Genomic DNA, 25,160 nt, shown 5'->3' on the forward strand with positions numbered 1-25,160 from the left:
CCCGGCGGAGCGGCGGCTCGGTACGGGCGCTGTGGGGAGCCCGGGCCTGCCGGTGAGCGGGGCAGGGCAGGGCAGGGCAGGGTGGGTTATTGCGTTGGTGTTGATGTTGGTGTTGGTGTTGGTGTTGGTGGTGGGTGAAGCCGGGGCCGGGCTGTGGCTCCGAGGCCGAGCCGAGCAGGGCCGGGCCGGGCGCTGGGAGGCCGGAGCCGCCTGCGCCTGCTCCGAACGAGCGGGTCGGGAACGCCGCGGGATCCCCGGCCCGGCCCGGCCCGGCCCGGCCCGGCCCGGCCTGGCGCCTCTGGGAGCGGGGCTGCAGGTGCTCGGTGCTGGGCTGTGCGGGGCCGGCCCCGCTGCCGGGAGCGGTGCCTCTGTCGCGATAGGTAGGACTGGCACGGTATGTCGCTGCTTGGACACGACATTACTTACATTTTGAAAATTGCTCGTATATTAAGGCTGGCTTGTAGTTTCTTAAATCACGTCTGTTGTATGTAATAACTGTTGTATTTGGTATTTTTACGTTTTGCTGCTAATGTGGGTTAGCCAGGCACGTCTGTCTGTCACGGCACTGCAGACCAGGAAATCGCTGGGGCAGCATTACCCAACTGGTTATATTTCTTTTTTTTTTTTTTTTTTTTTTTTTTCCCCTTCGGACTTTGTGAGGTAAGAGGATAAAATCTTTGTCGAAAGGTTTTTCTTGGAGTCTGTATTAAACTTTCATGGAATGGATAAAAATGCAATTACTTTAATCACCTAAGGGTTTTTACTGTTGGCATTTCCAAGGTACACAGACTCCTCAGAGTTCCCAAAACTGCCCTTCAGCTGAGCCCTTACCCTGGCAGCACTGACTGTAACACAGATGTGGATTGCAGAATCCCAGTTAATGAAACGAGGCCAGGCAAGGGCACGTCAGGCTGGAAGGCAAATGGCTGGTTTTGCAAGAGCAAGTGATCATGTGAATTAATGTTTTGGGACCACTTTATGGTGATATTAAAAAGCAGGAAGCGAAAGATGAAGAGGAAAGAGAAATGTTTCCAAGGAGTTAAAATGTAACATATTTGGGGGACACAAAAAAGTAAAAAGGTAGTGAGAGATAAATATGTATTTAATTATTAACAGAAGGACAGTTGTGTTTGTTAAGAATATCTAAAGTGACTGTCAAGAAGTCAGTGCACTTTCTTGTAGGCACTGTCAGCAGTTTTCAGCTAAGGCTACCTGGTTGTACTTCAAGCCCATGCAATTGTAATATGTAAAGTATCAGAGTGTTAAACTTAATGAGTGGGCATATTTATATAAACTCTTAGTGTAATTTTAGGTTTAAATAGATTTTCTAATGTTAATATTCCTTTTATAAAAAATTTTAAGTGTCAGAAAATTACACCTTAATGATAAGAAAAATACACTGACAAGTCTTCTTTTTGATTTAAACTGCAAAAGGTTCAGGAACTAAATCAGAACCTGTTTCATAAACCAACTAGATTTGGATTATTTCAATTTCAGTAATCTTAGCTAAAATATGATTAATGAGGAAAGAAATAAGGAAAAGGGTCTTTCCAGTGAAATTGACATCCAACAGTGCTGCTCTTTTTATTTCGTTGTTCTGGTAAAGATGAACAAACTTTGGATTTTGTTAATAAACTAGCCAGACCTCTGTATTCTCACCAGAAGCTTTTCTCATTGTTCATGACAAAAATTAAATGTTTGAGACATCCTAATGTCATGCTGTGAAATGAACATGTATTCCAGGACTGTTTTGTGTAGACGAAAGTAGCTTCTAATTTATATTCCCTCTCTGCCTTTCCCAGGTTGAATTAATGTTCACGTGCTGTTTCCAGTAGATTTTTTTGTGTACTTTAACTTATGGTGAAAACTCCTCTAGCCTGTCTTGAAGTGTTTTTCCCGTGTTTTGAGGGTTGGGCAAGTGTACTTTGGTAAATGCAGTCATTGTCATTTGCTGAATTCAGAAGTGTGCTCATTGACAGTAGACACTCAGCTCATGCTTTCCTGGTGTGCAGTTGCTCCCAGGAGATTTCCAGATTAAGTTTTTAAAATATTAGAGGAAAATTTCTTTCTTACTGGCTGTTAGTGAGATCTGTGTTCAGTCCTCACACCCAGCACAAGGCCATTCCCGGTCCCCTGCACTTACTCCTGCCCTGCACCTCCTCTGCTCTCGCCTGTCATGACACGTTCAGGTCCCAGTTGGCCTTTTGGAGTTTCACCCTCTCCTGTACCTCCACTTCCATGTCTTCACGCTCCACCAGACTTCTGTATTTATTTAGGAAGCCTACTTGCAAGTCAGTTCCTTGTTTCTTAACCGCTCATCTGCTGCCACTCTTGATTCTTGGGTGTAGTAAAGGTTATTCATTTTCAGAACAACGTGTCGGGATGTAACATAGGGATCGTGGTTTAATGGAAATAAACAGCTAATCTAGGTGGCTTTTATGAAACAAAGATACTGTTTTCTTATAAATACGTAGAGAGCAAAGAAGTAAGAAAAGGACAAGATCCCTGAATACCTGCGGTTAGGTATCAGCTGATTTTTATATCCTTTCCCTTTTTTTATTTGCCGTTCATCATGATTCTAGGGTTGATATGGAGGCCTGATCTGAAGGACAAGGATGTAGCAAACCTTGACTGGCATCCCTTAGTTGTGTTTACTTAACCCCAGAAGTCATGTTCTATCCCAGTGTGTCTTCCTCCCAAACTATAAGCAAGATGGAAATGGGGTTGGTTTGGCTTGTTGTGTTAGTTGTTGATTTTTTTTAGTTTGTGGTTTGCTTATGGGTTTCTTTTGTTGCTTTTTTTTTTTCCCTAGAGAGTTTTGTCTCAGAGTTTAAGTAGTTTGAATGACTGTTCAATTTTGAGCTCATTCTGCACTCAGAACAAGTTCCATATGCAGTTGAATTCCTACTTTAAGATTCGGAGTACACTCACAGGCTACATAATATATGATTATCAAATGTAAATTTAGCCAGTGGAAGCTGTTTCACATTTGCTTCTTTGTATATGTGCAGATGTATAGGGCCCAGCAGCACTTGTTAGAGACCCAGTTATGTTAAACTGGGATATTCTGGGGACAAGAGCAAATGTTTGAGAAGGCTTTTATTATTTTTACTGTTGCATTTTGCTGTGGTTTTGATATTTTAAATTGGTTATATCCTAACAGGTCAATGGGCCCCATCAGCCAATGAACAAGTACTTAGGAGACAATCCCCAGTAGAGATTAAGGAATGACCCTCCTCTAGGAAAGGAGATGCAGTGCCTGTTGCATTATGTCATCTTAATCATTCTTCTGTCTCAGCCATCTTTATTCCTTTTCATTACTGATATTTCTCTGGATTTCTTTGTCATCCTTCTTCATAATATTTCATTTATTTTTTGTAGTTACAAAAAAATGAGGGTTTTTTCGGTAAGTTTTTGCGGTGATACAGATTTTATCTTTTTGACAAGTCTTCAGATTCATTGTGTTAATATACACATATTTGTGTATATTTGGAATTTAATTTGGCAAAATGAACTTTTTTCCAAAAATAGGTGGTTGTTTTTTTGTTAGGGACTCAGAATTTATATATTGGCCTCTTGTACACATCCTTTCCTTGTGTTATATCTCAAGATGTTTCTTGTGACCATTCCAGAAAGGGATGCAGTATTTTTTACAGCTACTAAACCTCCTTAGTTTTAAGGAGGTTTTCTCAATTGTTATATTAATATATCTAGGTCCAAGTTGATAAGTTTTCTCTTAAACTACTGAGCAAGACAAGCTGAAGATTCTGGTTGTAAGGATGTGTGAAAAATCCAAGTGTCTTTTACAGTTTGTGGGTTGGCAGCACTTCCATCTGCCTTGATCGAACACGGATTTCAGTTCTGTACAATGAACTGAGTGTAAATGGAGTCGTGGTGTGAAATGCTAAGAGTCAGCACTGCTGAAAGCAGCGTATGGTGAAGTGCAGCATCTGTGAATACAAATCTGCCCTTCTGGGACACTGTGCATAAAATGATGTAACGGAGTGAAAAAGCTCTGCAGGAATAGATTTCACCTGCTGTAACTGAGTCTTTGCTGCAGTACTTCACAAGGCTTGGGTGTGATGCTTTCCTGACTCTGAAGTGGGGTTGTATTGTAAGAAAATAAAAGTTGGAGATCCTGAGGTTTTAGTTTGCTGCCCTGCACCCGTGCTGCAGCTCTGCTACAAAGAGGCCACTCTAAGGAAAGCCTTTAGTGCTTGGGGGGTAAGTTTGCAAAGAAATTACCTTCTGAAAAATTCAGGTTTCCCTTTGAAAATACTTCACTGTTTACACACTTGCAAAAAGTTCAGATAATCAGCTGTTTGTTTCTCACAGCCTTATCGAATTATTCCTGTTCCTGCAGCATCAACATGATGTTAGAGTTTCATGAAAAACAGTGAAATATTTTAAACCATTTTTGTTTTAGTGAATTAATTTATGTAGCTACTGAAAATCTCTTAGTTCTTGGATTAAAAATCTTGTACTGGTAAAAGTGTTTCTAGACATGTAAATGCCTTGTGCTGAGTCTCAAAGTTTTAGGAACTGTGGAATTTACATATGAAAGAATTACACTGTAGAGGTTGTTGCTACTGAAATAAAATAAATGCTGTTCTTTGGTCAACATGATTATGTTAATGAGAGGTAAAAGCATGGAAGTAAAATTCTAGCACATTAAGGTAAAATTTTTAATACTTCTGCATTACTACCTTACTGCTAGATTAGAAATGTTTGATAGTTGAAAGTACTCAGAATGTTTGATACTCATACCAACACTGCTGTGATAGCAGCAATATACTGCTCAGGAGACAATTCAAGTTCTAAGCCACCTCTGCTTGCTGTTACTGTCATTACTATTCCAAACTAATGAACATTGAACGTGAAACTCTGCACTGTCAGTCTGTTCAAACTGTGAATTACTTCACCATTAAATTCTGGTTCAGACTGCACTCTCAGTTATAAGTTGTGTTGAATTTTGGAAGAGCATCTATGACAAGGTGAACTCATTCTCCTTGCAGCAAATGGCATTTATGAGAAAATACAGGGGGGTTGTTTTGGCTGTGGATGCTTGTCAGTAACAGTAAAATACAGGTCACACACCAGCCAGGACATACTATGGGACTGTAAAGTAGCTTAGTTTCTAAAAAAAGATCCCTCTTGACTGTGTTAAACTAAAACCATCAACAACAGGATTCAAGAGCTTCTTAGATAAACCACTACCAGTTTGGAATGGGGCCAGAATGCAATGTTTATAATGCCAATAAGTTGTTTAGGATTGTTTGGTTTTTACCCTTTCTCACAGCTAGGATTCCAAGAGGAAAATCTTCTTGAACTTGTCTGGGTAGTTCTTGAGGATGGCAAGCAAAGGACCCACGGCTTCTGCATCGACAAAGAGCTCCAGTACTGGAGGGACCAGTGGCAGCAGTAGCAGTAATGGTCCTGGGGACAACACTAATCAGGACAACACTTTTGAATGCAACATCTGTTTAGACACTGCCAAGGATGCAGTTATCAGCTTGTGTGGGCACCTCTTCTGGTAAGTGCTGCAGCCCCACACACCAGCCAGAACACCATCTATCTGATCCCATAAAAACCTGTGATGTTTGTAGTTCTAGAGGGACTGTGGGTTTGGTTTAGGAGAAGCTTGTGTTTGCTCCTTAGCTGTTTTTCTTTGCTTATGTTACAGGGAATGGGCTTCCCATGTCTTAAACTCCCTGTACTTCTGGATTATTGTGTAAAAGCAAACAAACAAGCAGCCCTACACAGACAGTTCAGTGCTCATTGATACTGTTTGCTTATGTGTGTGTTATTTTACTTATGCTGTCTGGCATAGCACAGATATGTTCTCTAGACCTTAATTCCTTTCTAACCTCTGCATACCTAAATCTGGATATGAATCTACGTTCTGGAGGCCAAATTGTAGTTTCTCCTACAAGCTTGCTCTTTTTTCCCTTACAACCATAAAAAAGGAAAAGAATAGGCAATAAACTTTTACATATGGGCTATTTCTCTTTTCCCATGATATCAAACTTGTGTTAGGAACTTTTCAATTCTTTAATTTGACTTGGAAATAATGTACAGCACAGATGTAATACATGTGCAGGATTTCTGATGTGGGTTACCTGGTTTGAATTTTTACCCCTTCTTGAATTTTAAGAAGTTAAGGATTGATGTGGCCAAATATGGGGGGTTGGAGTTTATTTCACACAGTAGGCTAAATCTTTAATAAAAAGAGGCCTGAAAGTGCTTTTCTCCTGTGTAAATATACATAACATCTGAAAATCCAGGTTTTTATTTGGGGAGATGGAACATCACTGGCTTAGAGCATGTTAAGATGAAATAAGATTAAATTATTGCACAAAAGGATTTGGATGAATGGAACCTTGAAAACACCAGGTGTCTTGTCTGAATGGTGTTATTGAGACCATTTTGAAAGCAGATATGGCTGTTTAGGAGTTTTATCTTGTAGCTTGCTTGTCTTTGACATTTTTTTAATTTTCCATGGCAATTTAATCTGTATAATGGGAATTTCTCTGCCTTGAGCAACTGAGTTTGATCTCAGTAGCTGACCCTGCTCTGAGCATCAATTTGGACTAGAGGCTACCTGAGGTACCATCCAGCCTGAGTTATTCCATGATTCTGTAAATATGGCTGATGTTTCAGCTCAGTCTTCTAAGATCCTAAAGTCTCATCACTGACATCTTGCTCATTTGCATTTTGGCTCTGGGATATCTTTTCATGGTATCAGAAGAGAAAATTTGTACTATAAACCCTAAGATCAATGCCACCTCTGTCTGGGCCTTTGGTAGGGATGAGGATGTGGGAATGGGAGATGCACAGAACCACATTGGGAATTTAGATTGTGTAACCTGCAAAAAAAAACAGTGGAGATCAGTCTTGGGCTGTGCTTACAAAAATGGTTTTAATGGGAGGCTGCAGAACTGGCCCAGCTGGATTCCAGGATTCTGTTGTCACCAAGCTGCACTATCCTTGTACACTGCACATTTGTCATAGTGAGTTCAGTAACTAATTCCATTTTCCTCTCTTTTTCTGCTCTGTGAACAAACTGTCCTGGGAATGCTCACAGTTGGCCTTGTTTACACCAGGTAAGACAGGTTTCCTTTTACTTTGTCTTTCATCAGCTCCAGTTACTCAATAAAGCCCTTGATTCTCTGGAGTATCCCCTCTTTTCAAATGTGCTTTTCTCTCCAGGGCAATCACAACCTGCTCATGCAGCTTCATGTGCAACACCTTGCAATCTGCACTTTGAGCAACAAGAAAAGTAGATTCTGTTCCACTTGCCTCCACTTTTGATTTTCTTAAACCCTGTGTAATTGCAGTCTTGGTACAATTAGTGTTGGAACTGGCAGGGTTTAGTTTGCAGGTTTAAGTGCTGAGTGTACTTCTCCTTGTGTACATAGTGTTTTACACTGTGGTACCATTTAGAAAAGGTAGATGACAGGAAGGCTATCTGCACTAGCCCTTGGCCTGTGCAGGACTGCTTGTACTCTTTATTTCTTGTTTTACTCCACACAATATGTACACTTCAGCAAGTTGTTCCCACCAGAACAACAGCCAAAGTGCCAACTCCACTTCGGGGAGCACTTGGCACTTAATAAAATGTTTTGCTCCAGACCTTTGTGAGAAATTGCTGAAGTATTTCTGCCTGGCTGCAAATGAAGTTTGCATAGTTGTTTTCATGGTATTTTAATAGTTTTCTTATAACTTCCTTTCTTTTAGTGGCTAGAGACCAGGCCAAACAGACAAGTGTGTCCTGTATGCAAAGCAGGAATCAGTCGAGATAAAGTTATTCCTCTGTATGGGAGAGGTAGCACTGGGCAACAGGACCCCAGGTAAGAAACCTAAATGCAACTATTTTCATTTGAAAATCAAAGATGAAACTTTAATTTGGGGTCTTAAGATTAAACTGTTGAAGTGTTGGATTCAGAGTTTTAAATACTTTGTCAAAAGACATAGATCTGATATTTCTGCCAAATATTTCTGGCTTTTTCAGGGTCTGGGTTTGCACACATTTCTTGTTCAACTGGCAATTCATTTTAATTTGAATCTGTTACTAGTGGCAGGTTGCAATGATTGTTATCTGACCAGAGAAGCTTATGAATTAAGCTTGAATTAACTGTTCACATCCTCAGTTTTTAGCCCTTGCAATGGGTATTTCTTATTCAAAAGTGCAGTATTAATTCAGTGATGTGCTGCTGCAGGTCCAAGCCTGCATGGTTGGCTCTCTCACACTGCTCCAGCTTTGCTGGATGGCCCCAGGAGACTGTTTTATGATGGTTCTGCATTGTTAGCCAGGCTACTGCAGATAATGTTGTAAAATGTCCTTGCACTTGAGCTAATTTCACAACTTCCTGCAGAGAGAAAACTCCACCACGACCCCAAGGACAGAGACCTGAACCAGAGAACAGAGGGGTAAGTGATCAAACAAGCTTGAGTGGTTCAGTTGTTTTTATTGATAGTGGTATTTATTCATCTTGGAGGACATAATGTGAGATCCTGCATGAGGATCCTGCAGCTTACACATTCTGCTCTTCCCCAGTTGGTTGTTCATAAGTTGTTGATTGCTGTGGTGTGGCAGAGAGCTCCATTCCTGTGGTACCCTTGAACATCCCAAAGAACAGCCCAACTTGGATCATGCCTCATGAATGCCCAGTGCGGTATCGCTGGAAAAGCTTTTAACGCTTCATTGTTCTCCATGTTTAAATACAAGGAACACTTTGCTTTGAAAATTCTTTGTTCAAGTGTGTTTCTGTCAAAACATACGTGTCGTTGAAATATGTAATCCATGTATGAATTTAGATTTTTGACACTGACACCTGCTTCTCTCGTTTTGATGGAATGTTACTGTACCATGGCATTACAAGCAAGAGAAAGTTGGTATCTATTGGATACATGTTAATTTGAAGAGGGCTCTGTGGTTTTGTTGAGATTACATAGGGTGAATGTAAACAGCAGCTGGCACAGGTGGAGCAGAGGTGGGAGTAGGTGGTAGGACAGACCACAGTGTTCTTCAGCTCAATGGCAGTGGGCATGACCTGATGAAACAATGGCCCATTTCCACGTAATTCAGCATGGGGTCCTTGGAGAGGATTGTCTCCCTCATGCTTCAAACAAACAACTCTGCAGGGTGTGATTAAGGGTGCATTTCTGTATTGAATATATTGGGAGCTCACCTGATTTCTTTCACAAGGGCATTGCTGCCTTATTAAATCAGCTCCTGTACCTTACTTGAACCTTTCAGATGGTGCTGCTGTAAATCATGGGGTATGAAGGCAAGGCAGTAGAGGTGCTGCTTCCCTGTTCTCTTCAGATCCTGTACCTGCCACAGAGAGCTTTGCTGTCCCTCAGAGTTAGTGGCAAAGTGCTTGAGAAGAGTATGGTCTAAAGACCAACTCTTAAAATCAAGGCGTAACCAAGAAATATTTGTTTTTTATTATATGAGTAAAGTCATCTTTGTCCTGCTGTTGGTGGTGGTGATAAACCAGAGGGTCTTCCAGAACGGTATCACGGTTTTAATCCTGAGGTGAGAGGGCAGATCCCTGGATTACAGAACTGTGGGCTCTCCAGAGTTGTTAGGTGTGACACGAGTCCTGCATTCACACACGGCTGGTTCTCAAACAGCACACTGCTTCTGCAGAGCAGGATTCATCTCAGTTGAGAACACCTATCTTTTGACTTCATGTGGTGTTTTAGTTTGGATCCCACAGGGTCAGTGTTATTGCATTGTAACGTCCTTTTTTCCTCCTTTCCTTATGTCTTGCATTCCTGCCCCAGGTGATTTTGCCACCTTAATTTGAGTCCCCTGGTAAATTTTTTTCGTACTTTTCCCTCAAAGGCTCTGTGCATCCCACTGTCAATTTATTGTTTCACTGAGTATTTAAATGATGCACCTGTATCACAAAATCAATTTAGATTATTTTTTAAGTACCTTTTTTATATGGCGCAGGCTGTTAACACATGATACATTGTTAAGACATTCTAAATAGAATTCCTGCTGTTGACTTTGATACATTGGCAGATACCTACTACTTTAAGTTGAGGAAGGTTACAATTGGGAAACACTGTCTTAATTTGTGGCCCTCAAGCAAGAACTGCAGTTGCTAGTTTTCATTTTCTCAAACCTTTGGGTTGCTTGGCAAATTTGCTGCTGTCTGAAGCATTTTAAACCCAGGAGAGCTAAGGGGATTTCTGCAAAAGTGTGTCAGACTGAAGGCTGCCAGACAGTGTGGCCCTCCTTCAGCAATCAGAAAGCCAGTAAGAGGGAATGTCTGCACTTTCACAAAATACTCTGAAAGAGGCTCTAAATAACTGGCACCTTTTCTGTCTTCTGTTCTTTCTTCTCTGCAGGGATTCCAGGGCTTTGGGTTTGGTGATGGTGGCTTCCAGATGTCATTTGGAATTGGGGCGTTTCCCTTTGGTATATTTGCAACAGCCTTCAACATAAACGACGGGCGACCTCCTCCAGGTACCACGGATCCTTCTCCTGTCCTGTCACAAACAGACATTTTACAAACTCTTAAATAACCTGCTAAATGACAAAATACGCTAACAGTAATCAGTGTTGTCAATAGAAACACAAAATGAGGGCGAAAACACTCAGTAGAGAACCTGGTCTGTGGCTGATAAGTTTTGTACACAGATTTATAAAAGAAGCAAGTTTGTCACTTCCATATAATTAGCTGAAAGCCCTCCTGGGAGACCAGTCACTGCAGAGAAACAGTGGCACTGGAGACTACTCTCTTTTAATTCAGATGTCTCCTCTGGTACACCAGCAGACTCCTCCTGAAAAATGAGACAAATTGCACTAGACTTTCTAATAATAATAAAAAGGAGTCACTAGGGGGTGTATGAAGGAGACCTAGATTTTAAAAACAGCAGGAAAGGACCATGTCCTGAAAGATGGAAAGGAAAAATTTAAACTGGTGCTCTGCACCACAAAATAATGAATGCTCATAAAGATTGTTAATTTTTCAGAAATTTATCTCTGACACAGTCATCTGTATTCTACAAGAAATAACTTTCCAGTGAAATTACTCCATGTTTTTGATTAACAAAAAGCAATTGGGTTATTCTAAGGGGTGACCTTGCTCTCTAACAATTAAGTAATCCCTAGAGAACCTCCTCCACATCTTCAGACAAACTGAATCTGTTTTGAACAAGAATACCTTCTGCCCAGGATTTTTGATTTTAAGAGAGGTTATACCTGGCAAATCTTCCACCATGTCATATGGCCCAGAAGTTACGAGGAACAAACTCATTCTTCACGTCACACCTGTGCTGTCCTTGGGTCAAATTATCCTCCCTAATAACCATAGTTCAGTGTCCCCTGAAAATCTGTTGGGGGTGGGACTGAACTAAGGAGTTCTGCTTCAGAGATCTGATATTTGTCTTCCTTCTGATCTTCCCATGCAGCCAGCCAGGCTGAGGGTAGGAAATAGCAACTTTCCCACCCAGCAGTTTCTTTGCATATTTTTCAATATATGAATATACTATATTCAGAATATACACAATCCCAGAGAAGAGGAAGGAGCTGAACTGTTGTTTGTTTTTTTTTACTTCCTGTTTTCCAGCTGTTCCAGGGACTCCTCAATATGTGGATGAGCAGTTCCTTTCCCGCCTCTTCCTGTTTGTGGCACTGGTGATAATGTTCTGGCTGTTGATTGCATAAGTCTTTTCCATTGTTCTATATATTCATGACCCACAAGGCCACTGAAACAGTTACAAACTGCATCCCCATCCCATTTTAAACCTCTTGGTGTCTGGTTCCATAGCTAACTATGGGCTTCAGGAATTGATGGTACCACAGCACAATGAGGAATCTCACATTTTGCACCAGAGTTGGGAATTAAAACATTGGTTTAAAAGTGTATTTCAGCTCAGATATCTTGTACGACAGGTTCCTGCCACAAGCCATGGGCCTAGCATTGAGCTGCACTCTGAAAGGGAGTGCTGCTTTGAAATCCTGTGCCAATCAGTGACACCAGGTCGGTGGGATAGACAGTTATCCCAAGGTAGACTGGGCAGGTAAGGAAACTTCTCCAGTGTGACCAGTATCTCCTGCTTTGCAACCACGATGGATCTGCCAGAGCTGCAGATGTTATTTAATGTCTCCATCAACATCTGACCTTCTCCAGGAAATCATCTGCAGCACTGCTGAGACTCTGGGGCACAGCACATGATGCAAATGGAACCAGGTCTGGAGACTGGTTTCTTTTCCGTCTGTTATTTCCCGGCATGATGGAAAACCCTTCCTGATGGTTCTGATGGCTGTTAGAAGAAGGGATGTAAATTTATGCTGCAATTTTTTAAAGCCTAAGCATGCTGGAGCCAGACACTGGAAGAGTCTCTGGCTGTGGAGCCAGGTGGGGCTGCTGGACCCAGCCCAGTTCCTCACTGACAAACAGTGTTGTCTTCCCCGGCTCAGTGCAGCACCTGTGACTGCACTCATGGATAATCCCCTCACAACCTCGTCACTGTAGCAACATTTATCTTTCCCAAGGCTTTGAGACTTTCTACACAAGGTCATGTACTCCAGATAAAATCCTATTAGAGATCTGAGATCACCTTGTTTGGGGAGAGGAACAAAAGGCATGTTTACGTGAGTTTTGAGGTAAAACTTGTCCTACTGTAAAATTCCCCAGGAGGAGTCATGAGATCCTGTCTTTGCCAGCACATGCTCAGTAGGGAACATTTGGAAGACCTCTCTGCAGGTGCACACAGACCTTTTCCCGTGCCACAGCAGAACAGCTACAGCGCAAGAGTCTCTGCAGTATCTACCAAAGATTTTAATTTGAAGTGCTGGAGGAGACCACAGCCATTAATGTGCTGAGGGGATATTTTGGAAGGTGAGCACTCTGCAGCCGCTTTGGAATCCCGTTGGGTATTCAGCTTTAAAGAGTACTCCTGATGTATTTGTGTAGATTCCTTCAAAACAGGTATGAGAGATTCCCTAGCAGGATGAACAGTTCATACTTCTCTGACTAGGCAATTCCATTTTTTTTTCTCTTACTGTTTTTAGATTTTTTTGATTTGGGTCACTCATAGTCATAATGATTTCCTGCAAGATGAATGTTGTGACTTCCCTGGCAGTAGACAGAAAACTGATAGACAAATCAATTAATGGAAACTTTGTTTCAATAGCTTGGGATTTTTTAGTGTATGGAAGACTTTCCTGGGCAGGACACCTTTAATTAATTGTTATAGAAGTTTATTTATGTAATTAACTGTTCCCTTTTAGTGTCAAGGCAGAGGATGACTGAAGCTTAACTTGCCTACCTCCAATATTCCATCCGGCAAGTAGAATGTTGCAAAGCTTCTGCAGTGTTTTGTCACGTCAGATTTGTACCTGATTTGATGATAATCTGACAGAATATATTGCTCAACTATTTATAGTTGAGGTGGTGCTTCAGCTTTTCTTGTGTGACACTTCTGAGAAGCTGAACTTCGGCACAGGTTTCTTCTCAAGTGCATAACTTGGTTACTGGGGCCCTTCCCAGGAGAAAAGCTGTTTTTGTTTGGTTGTCCTACAATTTCTCAGCTTTGGGTTCCTCTCCTGCGCAGTCAGCACCACCTGCTGATGAGAAGGGGAGGTTCATGTGACAGTAAGAGGTGGATTCCTTCTCCTTTTGTACGGAGAAACTCGATGCTGAGAGGTTGTGCAGAGAGAAGGGTAGCCCTTTGAAATCTTTATCCCATAAAGAGAATAGAGAAGTGACTGCAATAGATTCATGAGGTACTGGAATATATTTAAGTAATACTTTTAAAAAGCAGAATTTTAATCAGTCGGGGGGGTTTCCATCTAGGTGTGAGAGATGTGATGGATTTAGAGAAGGCGCAGAAACGTGACTGAGAGCTCTTGTTTTCCGGCAATTCAAGGATGAAATAGTCTGAAAGTGTTAATGCTTGGTTCCCCCTTTCCCTGGTGTGCTTTTGTATGTACCCCTGCCCCGTAACCCGACCGCGCACGGCCCGGACGGCTCGGTTAGTGCGTTACCGTTCCTCCTCACTAATTTTCACTGTTGTGAAAGTGATTTAGAATTAAATAATGGTTTTACATTGAGCGGAGTGCGCCGCCGTTCCTTTGCGCTGCCTCGGGGCCGGGAGGGGGAGCGGCGGGACCAGCCCGAGGCCGCGCCCGCCGCGGCACGTGCGGGGCGGGGCCGCGGGCGGGGGGCGCTGCCATTGGCCGTCGGCGCGGAAAGGGCGGGGCTGGCGGGGCGGGGCAGCGCGGGGATTGGCCGGGGCGCGGAGAGGGCGATGCCGATTGGCGCGGGGCGGGGCGCGGCGCTGGGGGAAGGCGGGCCCAGGTGCGGCGGCACCCGCTGGCGTCGGGCGGAGCGGGCGGCGGGCGCGGGATGGAGGCGCTGCCAGGTGAGCTCGGGTCGGGCCGGGCCGGGCCGGCTGCGCCTCTGCGGCAGGAGCCGCCCTCCGCCACCGCGAGGCGGGCGCGCGTACGCGAGGCCGCGGCTCCGTCGGCCGCGCCGCCGTTATGGGGCCGCTGGTGCCTCGGCGGTGTCGTGGGGCGGCCCCTGCGGGGCTCAGCGCGGTCGCTGCATCCTGAGCCCGCGCCCCGGCCGGACGTCAGCCCGTGGCTGGGAAGCGTTCTGGAGCCGGCCCGTTCTGGAGCCGGTTCGCGGCCGCACGCTCTGCCCGGGGGTTCCCGGCGGGTCTCCGCAGCCCCGGTGCGGTGCGATCCGCGGCAGGGCCGTGGGAGATGCGGCACGGGGTCCCGCAGCGCAGGTGCCCGCGGGGCCTGCCGGTGCCACTCACCCCGCCCCTGGTGTCCCGCTTGAGGTCCCGCGGTGTCCCCGAGGTTCGACCGGCGCCTGCCGGGGCCGCTGCGGCGTCTCTGACACATTCCTCCCGTCCTGGGGAGCTCGACAGACCTGTTACATGGATTATGTCCATTTGCGTTTCCTTCGCACTGTTTCCTGCTCTGTTTTGTTCATTTCCGTCGTTTCTCCTGCATACTGAAGCAATTTCTGTTGGATTGAGGACTGTTTGTTTCCGTTCGTGAGCTAAGCAGCCTTACAGGGTACACTTAAACAGATGTAGTGCTACAGATGAGAGTGACTGCTTCGTGGAGCTCTGAAGTTGATGGGTCAGATCCTGTAAGATGGTCGGAGAGTAATTTGTTGCTTTTAGTCAGCTGTGGTGCAGCCATGGATTTTTAAATTTCTTTTGAGAAGATCCACAGACCGTTCTTACACGTGTGTGTTGTGCTGGTGACACTGGATGGGAGGGGATGGAGCTGCAGAATGTTTGGTTTGCAGGTGTTTTTGGCCTGCAGCAATTTCAGAAGTTCAGCTGACTTCCAGGGCTTGCCCTGCTTGGAGAGGAGAGCATTGGCTGCCTGTGCATGGAGGCAGAGGCACGCGTAGCCTTTTATTAGGCTTTTTTATAAGCCTACGTCAGCCTTTTATTCCTAAGCCCATTTGGTGTGCTGAAAAGCCATTTGCTTTATAGGACAACACAGGAAGGATCAGGTTTTTCCAAGGTTCTCCCATCCTTTACTCTGCTGTGCAGGTCTGAGCTCAGGTGGAGTTCCTGGTGTTCTGGATCAGCAGGAGAGCACAGGGCAGGTGTGGAGCTGACGCACATTTGGGAACTGAAGTAGTAACCAACACCACTTGTCACATTTGAAGGAACCATTTGAACCTTACGGTCTGCATGGAGACCTGTCTGGGTACTGCTGGTGATAGTGGTGCTTGTAGCTGAGCAGCAAGTTTTTTTTTCCCTGAAACAGCTATTCATGTAAAAAGTGCAAGATCTTCACCTTGGTTAATTTTAAACATTGTCGTTGACCTATGCGGTGGGGTAAAGGTGCATGGAAGGCTGATGGCTTCTGTTTTGTGTAGCTTCAAGGAACTTAAGTATCAACTTGCCAAAGCAGCTACCAAATTGTACCATTCTTTGGAAAAGGGAAGTCTGTAGTTTGTGGTTTTCCTTGTCTAAGTGCACCTTTTTCTTTTAATGCAGCCTTGCTGCAAGCAAACTGTTTGTATCAGGAAGAAATGGGTTTGAGATCTGCTCAGCTCTGTGACACATTTCTTGTCCCATCCTGTGCTGAACTAAGATTCTTGACTCTTTAATATGCCTGCACTGCCCTAGGGATTTTGGATAGTATTTATCTGTGTGCCAAATGTTCTTTGTGCACAAGCTTTTATTCTGTTTTCCTAGCTTGCTTGCATCTAAGTAACCAGCTCTCTCTGGGGCTTTCTGGCAGTTCTAGCAAAAGCTATTATAGCTCTATTATAACTATTAGAAGTGTTTTCTGAAAGGGCAATGGGCCAGTAGCATCACTCCCCATTCCTAAGTCTGACGGTAGTCTGGTGTTAGCTGTACAGTCTCTATGGGAATATTCATTCAAGAGTGTAATTCCTTCCTGGTAGTCTAGTTCTCTACTGAACGAAGTTTGCCTTTCCTTTCTTTCAGTTCTGGGAAATCCAGTTAATTATGCAAATGAGAGCAAATGTTATGTGCTAAGTCAGTGGTGTGAGGGAAGCAGTAGTGTGGCTTCCTGGCCTTGCATGGTTCTCTGTTGGAATTGTTGTACTGGACCAGTGTTACCTTCCTAAAATATCTGCTCTGACAGAGCTGTAACTGAACTGTTTTATGTGAAAAGTCATCTTTTTTTCTTCTGCAGAATGTAAAGGAGCAGATGTCGCATCTGGAGGAAAAAAAAATATTCAAGATACTAGAGTTAGATTTGGGAGCTCCCACTCTGGGGTTATAGACTGCCTGCAGCTTTCCATGTGGGAAGGCTTTCCTGTCAGTTACTTTATTTAAGGTTGTTCTTTATGTAGGATGTACCAATCTTTGTTTTGTCTGGTGTAAACCGTTTGTCCCCTTGTTGCCGCGTGCAGGTGAAGAAGTCTGGAGATGTCTGGGATGTGGGGACAGCATTGCTGCTGGCCAGCGCCTCCACAAGACTGTCAATGAAGCTTGGCACATTTCCTGTTTCCGGTAGGTGAAGCTTCAGCCTTTCAACCCTCCTTGTGTTATTCCACTGGTTGGGACCTGGTGCTGAAGTACCAGCGTGAACTGGGAATTCCTGCAGTGATCTCTGTGTCTGACCTGTTCCAGGCTCTTGTTTGTGGCTGTGTCTCAGGGACGACATCCAGTCCCAACAGCAGCTGACACTGCCTGGCAGAGTGTGGCTGTGCTGACGCAAACGGGATACAGATAAAGTGCAAATAAAAGCTCTGATTTACTGGTGGTGGCAGAAGCCGTGGGCTACATGTTTGTCCTCTGCAGCATTCCAAAGTAGTGCCCAGGCAATTTGCACAGCCTGTTACTTTTTCCATGTGTGGTAGGTGCAAGGGTGTTATCAGAGTGCTGATAGAGAGGAGGGAAGAGAGAGAGATCTTACTGTTTCCTTTCTCTCCTTTTCAGACTCTTAAGACAAACTTGTGAAATCTGTTAGATAATGTTGCTGTCGGCAAGGACAAAAAGGGATGTCTGCCATGCTTTTTCCTGGTGATAGGAGTAATGCCTCTTTTTGGTGTTCCATGAATAGTCCATCCAGTTTTCATGCTTCAGAATCACATTTCTGAAAGGGTTTGTATTTTTGAGAGAGGTTGAGTACCTGCAGCTTCTACTGGCTTCTGTGTTGGCTTGAATAAGGGGAGGCTAATGTTTTGGATACAGTTAAAGAAAATGAGGGGAAAGGAAGCCAAAGTGTAGCTTTGGAGGAATGTTTTCTATGCCAAAATAAGCATTTATTGTCCTCGTTTAAAGAACAAAATAAACCCCAACAAAATACCCCAACTTTGTTGAAGTGAGGATTGTGGTTATTGGTATATTAAAAAAAAATAAAGCATCTCATGCTGCCAAAGCAGTGCAGACTCAGAAAATGCTGTTACAGTCACATTAATAGTCACAATTGCACTTTGATATCATTACAAATCCCAGTATTTTCAACTTATGTTGGTTTTAGCACTCATGTTTAGCTACAGTGACAGAACTTTTCTTAATCCTGGTCTTCTCCCTGAAGAGAAGTATCCTGTTGCTGAGCTTCCTTAGATTGTGCTAGTAGCCAAACCCCAAGCATTGTGTGCTGGGAAGTCTGTCCCTCTTGCCATTGAATGTATTTCTCTTGTGGGTCTTGATTTGCAAATGTCTTGGTGCTTCTTGCTGTTGGCACTGTTGAAGTGAGGAGCAGCTGAGCTGGAGGCAAATCCTGCCTTTGGGACATTTGACAGAGAATTTGTTTTCATAGGGTATATTGTATAATGGCAGTTTGGTTGTTGGTTCTGGGCTGGTTTGTTTTACACAAGTGATGACACCAACCTTTCCCTGAGCTGTGTAGTCACTTCTTGCATTTGCTGATGTACTTCTTGTTCTCTGTGCTTTTGGCCTTTGGCTCAAGCACCCACCGAGGCTGCTGTGCTCAGTGAACAGTTGGAACCTGCAGGAAAGGAAGCTGCCCTTCCCTTTTTCCTAGTTCCAGGGCAGGAGTGTACATGAAAACAAGTTTCCAGTTTGTACTGTGTTCCTCCTTTTCTTCTGCTGTCCCTAAACCATGCTGAGCAGCCGTCTTGTGCCTGATATCCCAAATCCAAACTTTAAAAAGCCTCTGAGGGTAGCAGGCTTTGGCAGCTAGTAGCTGTGAGTTCCGGCAGCTCTTGTGGAGTGTTTTTTACAGTCTTCCTGTGGATTAGCTGACTCCCTGGCCTGGCACATAATTTCTCTAATGCTAATTGGCACTGCTCCAGCCTCGTTAGCTCTGTTTATTCTTGGTCAGGCTCGACGCTGGCAGGAGCTGACGTACATGAACGTCTCTGAGGATTTAAGTTTTTGTCACTTCCCTCCTTCCTCCAACTGCATGTACAGGAGCTTTTGTCTCTGAAAGCTGCAGTTTTCTCTGCTGTGGCTTGAGGGAAGAGCAGATCTCTGTAGATCTTGGATATTTTAAACTGTTCTTTGGCCAGCTGGTTCCTGAGGCCTGAATCTGATGGGTTGGATCTGGCTGAGGAAGTTTCTTGGATGTTTCTGTCACAGTGTCTGTTGTGAATTAACTCTGAATGTGCTTTTGTGCCTCTGAGTTCTGTTGAGACAGCATACACTTTCAAAGGTCACTGCTTTTCACAGTTTGACTGGATTTGGAAACTGCATTTCACAGAACTTCAAACATTATACCAAGAAAGGGCAAGACAGAAGTGAAATGTGCCTTTTTCCTAGGGCTGGATCACTTTTACCTCAGGGGATCATTGGAAGAGCTTTTTTTTGACTAAGAACTTGTTGGCTTTATTGTTTTCAGTCCAACTTTTTTCCATGTTGCAAAATAGAAGGTAATGCTTTGAATTATGCTTTTGAATAAAGTATTATTACCAGTGTTTATTTTTGGTATTTTGTGTTGTTTTTGTTTTTCTGCAGTTAATAACAAATGAAATTAAAGACAATCCCCACTTTCTGTAAGGATATTATGTATTTGAATTGGAGTAGAATAGAATGAGAAGACCCAGACCCAGACATAGCTGCATGGCTTTATCTTAAGGACATGGTATTTGTTAAAAATCCAGTCTTGATTATTTGAAAACCACAAATTCAGATCAAGCCTGTAGATTGCATCCAGGTGGAAAATGGACACATATAAAGAAAATCAGTTGAAATGGTGGCAGGAATTCCTACTATAGCAGGGTGCTTAAGCACTTTTTAGGAAGGAAGACAGCTGAGGCTCAGTTCCTTCCTAACCATGAAATAACAGAGCATGTCTAGTACTGTGGTCTATAAAATAAACCTAATTTAAGTAGCCAAGCAACACTGATTTGTTGCAGAAATCTCAACCAAAAGCCAAAGCCAAAAAAAAAGTTCACAGTATGTCTTTAAAAGTAGCAGAAGGTGATGGATTACTGGTGATTTTACAGTCACAGATTTAAAATATACCATTTAGTTTATACCCAAACCAGTTAATTAAAAGCTGGAAAATCATCAGGAGTTTGAAGAGCACTGGATTAGCTATCCATGGATCAAGGGGGTGCCCTAAGCTCAAGCCTACTGAACAGAAACTACTAAGTTCCCAGCTCTAGTGATTTGATTATCTTACAAAGATGTGATTTTTCCATACTGAATGACATATTTTGTGTGATACAGAAATACTTTTTTTTTCCCTTAACCAAACTTAGTAAATCTCTTTGATTCTTTTTACATTTGGAGGCTGGGGAAAGCAAGTCAGGCAAACTTGTATGAAGACTATGTATAGTTAAACCTGGTCTGTGGTTGCAGGATAAACTAGATGATTTCTGAGGGTATTTTTATAGATCTGTTTTTATTATATCTACTATCGACTTATATTTGAAGCAAATATTTTTTGTGGCTTAGGGATGATCAAGAAATTGGTCATTCAACAATCTCCAGTGACTGTATAGGATTTTGGTCTCCCAGACTGTCTACTAGCACTTCCTTCTGTCTACTGTCTTCAGAAACCCCGTGTTGCAATTTAAATCCATTTCTTCTAGCCATGTTAATGAAAAACAAGCTTTTCCCCTGCTTCTGTTATCCACATAACCTTCCTCTGTCAGAAAGCAGATTGTGTCTACCATCAGTTCCTTGCACAAGGCAGAAGCCCTGGACTTAGTGGACTTAGCTTTTTCTCCAGACTGTATTTTCTAGACTTTAGATCACTTCTGCTGGTTCAAGCTCTTTGGCATGGGCCTTCATTTTCCAAAAGCAGTTCCCTCCCCAGAGGAGAAGTTGTTGAACAGGATTTGAAGCACAAACGTGGACAAGTGAAGATATAAGCAAAGATGTGTATTAGGAGGAATTTAAATAGTGGGATGTTTGGTGCTTTGAATTTTCCTTTAGCTTTTCACCTGTGAGCACAAGGCAGGTTTATACACACAACAGCTGAGTTTGAGAGCTGGGGCAAGAGCAGTAGTAATAAAAGGCAGCTGAATTAAAGTAGAAGCAGGGAGATTAAAAAAAAAAAATCTCCTCTTCCCTCTCTTCCCCAGTTTTTGGTAGTTACAGAAAGTTAATGATAGAGGCCTCAGAGATGAGAACTGTTGACTAATTCTGGGAACTCCTGGGAATGTTCCTTTGGTGGTGTCTTCAGCATTGAAATTCAGGCGCTCACTCTCACATTCAGAGAGAAATAGTTGCCTGTTGGCACACAGATCACTAAGGCCGCTCAAGAGTTTACACATTCAAAGAACAATAAAGCACTTTGCAGGTGGCCGAATTCCTCAAGGGAATCTATCAGATACAGGGCATCAATGACCAGCCTTTATATTTAAGGAGGAGTGGGAAATTCCAGTCCAAACTTTTGTTGTTGTTGAATTGGCAGCTTGTCCTTTAGGGCACTGTTATCGAGCATTATTATATCAAGGTAATTGGAATTACTCACACAGCCCAGAATGTGGTAGGCTTTCACGGGAGTGAGGCAGGATCCTTCCCTGAGGAGTTCCCTGTCTTCACAGACCAAAGCAGCACCTTAAGGAGGAGTGAGGATGCAGTGCTGTAAGCGCCGGCCTTACTGCCATACCTGCTGCATTTACAGAGCAGAAGCCGCTGCTTCCCAAACCCTAAAGTTTCAGTGGGTCGAATTTCCCTGGTTTGCTTCTCAGCCCTCTTGCATTCAGGAGGGCTGCAGCCATCAGGCAGGCGTGCTGGAGATAAAAGTTCTCCTTGCTGATGTGATGTGAGGTACTGAGAAGCATCGCGGTGTTGTTCTGAAGTTGTGCTGCTGCTCAGAAGTGATTTGCAGTGATGGAGCTGATGGAGCTGAGCTTCACTGTTGGAGTTAACTCGGGGCCGCGTGCAGGAGCTCCCGGAGGTTCGTGAGGATCCAGAGGTGCTGGTTTCAGGAGTGCCTGGAATGGTTTCAGGAGCTGACTCTTGTCTTTCAACAGCAGCAAAGCACGTGTTTCACGTTCAGTGCCTTGGAAATACAATGAGGTGTTGGGATTACACCGAAGTATTTGGAACGCCTCCAAGCTGCGCCCATGCTGAAGGAAAGGCTTGCTGCAAACTCTTCTGGCATCACGCAGATTCCTCTTCTCTCAGTCCCACACATATCGAAGTGTCAGTCTGTGCCAGGATAAGTTCTTGTATCTCAGGGCTGGCGGATGTGCTGAGCAATACATCAGTCTGCAGATCTGCTACTGAGCAGCACGGGTGTGTGGCAGAGTGTCGAGAGGCTGCCCAGCCCCTGCTGGCTCAAGGTATTCATCACTGGAATATCACAACAGCTGTGCCAGTCATTTCTCTGGGGCTAAATCTGTAATGGCTGAGGCTCAGTGATAGATACCATGTAAGTCGTTGTCAAGGTTTTTCATGTGCTCCTTTTAATTTGTTAGTTATAGTCTTTCTGTTAAAAGTTGCTGCACGGTTCTAAACCATAATGAAGAAAAAAGCTCCCCGCTTCGTGATGAATGCCTGTTTGTAGTGGAAGTGCTGTCAGCATTTGCAAGAGAGAAGTTGCTGATGTCTGACTTTACTTGATGAAAAAGAAATTTACTCTCGTGCTTTTTGGCCCCCAGAGATAGTATCGGTAAAATTACAAAAGGTCCCCCCTCCACACACGCACCTGCTATCAGCATTTTTGAAGTACAGTCATTCTGGCAGGAATTTAGATCTAGAATGTATGAACACATTAACACCTTTTCAGAGCCCTTTTATCAGAGACGTCGTGTTCTCAAATAGGTCATGGAGACAACAGAAAAAGCAAGGAGTAACAAGACATTTCTGTGTAGCCAAGGTAACTTACTGGCTGTTGCTGCTGAGTCTTGCTGCAGAAGTAAAATCGTTTTGATAAGAAATTTCCTGTTTAAATAGACATTTGACTATGTATCCTTTGGCTTTAAGGAAGTCTTAAAATCCTTTCCTACTTGCTTAGCTGTCTGGGTGGTTTTTATTACTTTGAAGTTCGGCTTTATCTGCTGGCTTCATTCACAGACTAGTTGGCTGCTTATCACATCTGTGGATCAAGTCTTCAAAGGTTTTGTCTGCAGAGCTGGGATTTATGAGGTCCTGTGGAATGCCCCTCGGAGGGCGTTGAGCCCATGGCAGCAGAACTTGTGGGGAAAGGCTTTTGTGTGGCGGTGCTGGAGGTGTGTGTGTCTGTGTCTGTGTGTGCTGGGGAGGTGCTGATAGCCAGGGAAGCGCAGCACTGCGAGCGCTGGCCCCTTTTCAGCACGCAACATACAGAGAATGTGGGAGAGCAGAGCGCATTCCTAGACACAGACTCACCGTGTTGCTGCTTCCAGTAGAGCTGTGTGAAATGTCAGGAGGAATTAGACCCGTGCTGGAACTGACAAGCACATCGGGCTTTGCAGCACTAGGCTTCGCTGCGCTTTTATAGCCAAGCTTACCAACTACACTGAATGGGGGAAATGGAGACTTTTTTTTTTTTCCTTCAGAAAGGTGGCCGCTTATTAAAAGTTAAATTAAAAAAAAAAAAGTTTAAAAAAGGAGAACAAAAGAACACAAAAAGTTGCCTAGGTTTCCGCATACTTCAACAGCGAGCAGCAGCTGTCAAATCTGCGGCCAAGGCTGCCTTGTTCCAGCCCCAAGCGTCCCTGGAGCAGTGTGCCAGCTGAGACGAGCATCTCCAGGAAAAGCACATTAGAGTGCTCTTGCCTCTGGAACAGAGCATGGTTTTCAGGCTGTGTTCAGTCATGCCAGGCTTTGCTGACTGTACAAAAATGGGCGGGCTTGGTGCAGCAGCATATGTTTGTTGCATTTTTGAGTGTCTTGCCCGCAGCTTTAGCTGATTAGGTCACTAGAGATCATGCTTGGCTTCAGACAAGCGCAGTGATACAACTGCATGTGCTGTGAGCTGGAGAAAGCACTCCGTGCTGATCTATACCTCTCAGCTTCCATCTAGGAGATGATTATTCAGTTAAAGAATGGTTATGATATCTTAAAACAGTGTTGGAAAGAAAGCAGTTTTTTCCTTGGATGAAGCACACTGTGAGTTACCTTCTGCAGCAGGGTGAATGGACTGTAGGCGCCGTGAAGACAGGATAACCCCACTCACTGTGAAAGGTTTAGGAATGTATATAGTTAATTTGATATACTTGGAGATGTGGCTGGCTGCCGACTTTGACTCCTCCATTAGAACGTTCGGCTGCTGCAAAGACAAGTTTCACGTGTGTGTGCTTGTATTCTTTGGCCAAAGCTGCTCTCTTTCAGCGCTAAATACGCAGCCCCTCTTTGGGTCAGAGCTCCACCCCTGTGAAGGAGCAGAGCCCGCTGAGGCTCTGGAGCCGCCGCTGTCCGCCTGCCACGGCTCCTCCTCCCCTCCCACCCTTGGGTGGAACCAGAGAAGGGAAAACTCGCCAGTAGTTAGCAGGCAGCAGAGCTCGCAGAACTACTGCGGCAGCATGTCCCATTAGCCCGGTTAGCAGTGATCCTGCCCTTCCCGAGGTGCTGCTGCTGCTGAGCGCAGGACAAGATGGTTATAGTAATGGGAACCGGGAAAAATCTGAAAAGGAATGAGCAGCCGACAGACCTGGCATTCCTTGGGCAGCTTCAAAGGGAGGTGAAGTATCTGAATCAGCGCGAGAGTAAATGAGCACTGGCTGCTGCCATGTTGGCAGAACAGAGCTGTTCAGAGGCAGTTGGACAAGTTTGTGGCTGATCCGGTTTATCCAGTGTTGAAGATGGGAAGTTACTTGTCTGCTCCAGCTTACTTCGCTCCCAAGGATCCCTTTCGGTAAGTCTTGCACAGGATTAGCAGTGGGCTCCAGAGAGTGGTTTCCCCGCTGTGATGCCATCCCGGGCAGTCAGTGCGTGAGGCTGGAAGAAGGAGGTCCCGTGCTCGTGTGCCCAAAACAGCTAGCCTCAAACTGGGATCTCATATTGCTTTGAGGAGCTGACAGGGAAGATTCCTGTTGCCAGTCCCTTCCCAGCTCTCTGGTTCTGGGGAACAGCTCCAGTGTATGCACAGCCTGGCAGGCTCCCTTCCACAGAACACTCCATGTGTACCGTGTTCCTGTGCTTTGCTCACCAGCAGAGGAATGGGATTAATGTGGCTGCTGCTGCTTCTCTTCCAAAGCTCCTTGTGACTGGGTGAGGTGAGGTGCTGCTGTGGGATCCAGGAAGGTGATGTAATCTGCAGCGAGGCAGCACATAATCCTGTTTAAGAAATCGGGCACTTTGCAGGTAGCTAGGGATGAGCAGCACACTTCCCTTACATG

The 25,160-nt window shown here is 44.2% G+C and overlaps 2 protein-coding genes across 7 annotated transcripts in view; both read left to right on the forward strand.

Moving 5' to 3' along the window:
* Position 1: 1 nt before the first annotated feature.
* Positions 2–16,906, forward strand: RNF185 (ring finger protein 185). Of its 5 annotated transcripts, none has more exons than XR_009933742.1 (8): positions 2–52; positions 5,300–5,533; positions 7,085–7,103; positions 7,738–7,850; positions 8,376–8,430; positions 10,366–10,483; positions 11,589–12,863; positions 16,884–16,906. XR_009933742.1 is itself a non-coding variant. In XM_062504213.1 (7 exons), the coding sequence occupies exons 2-7, from the start codon at positions 5,352–5,354 to the stop codon at positions 11,684–11,686; spliced, it is 585 nt and encodes a 194-aa protein (XP_062360197.1). In that variant the 5' UTR covers positions 2–52; positions 5,300–5,351; the 3' UTR covers positions 11,687–14,071. The 5 variants fall into 5 exon arrangements, 2 of the variants coding, with proteins under 2 accessions (XP_062360197.1, XP_062360198.1); XR_009933740.1 differs by lacking the exon at positions 16,884–16,906 and adding an exon at positions 13,256–14,071 and having other exon boundaries at positions 11,589–12,953; XR_009933741.1 differs by lacking the exon at positions 16,884–16,906 and adding an exon at positions 13,821–14,071.
* LIMK2 (LIM domain kinase 2) overlaps positions 14,373–25,160 on the forward strand; it is a 30,152-nt gene continuing 19,364 nt past the window's right edge. Inside the window, exons 1-2 of one of the 2 annotated variants that reach the window (XM_062504211.1) lie at positions 14,373–14,388; positions 16,884–16,983. In XM_062504211.1, the coding sequence (XP_062360195.1) occupies positions 14,373–14,388; positions 16,884–16,983 (116 nt within the window). Of the gene's footprint in view, positions 14,389–16,883; positions 16,984–24,623; positions 24,677–25,160 lie in introns of those variants that run through there. The other variant, XM_062504212.1, reaches the window with a different exon arrangement.

Source organism: Cinclus cinclus, chromosome 17, assembly GCF_963662255.1.
Source record: "Cinclus cinclus chromosome 17, bCinCin1.1, whole genome shotgun sequence".
NCBI classification, from domain to species: domain Eukaryota; kingdom Metazoa; phylum Chordata; class Aves; order Passeriformes; family Cinclidae; genus Cinclus; species Cinclus cinclus.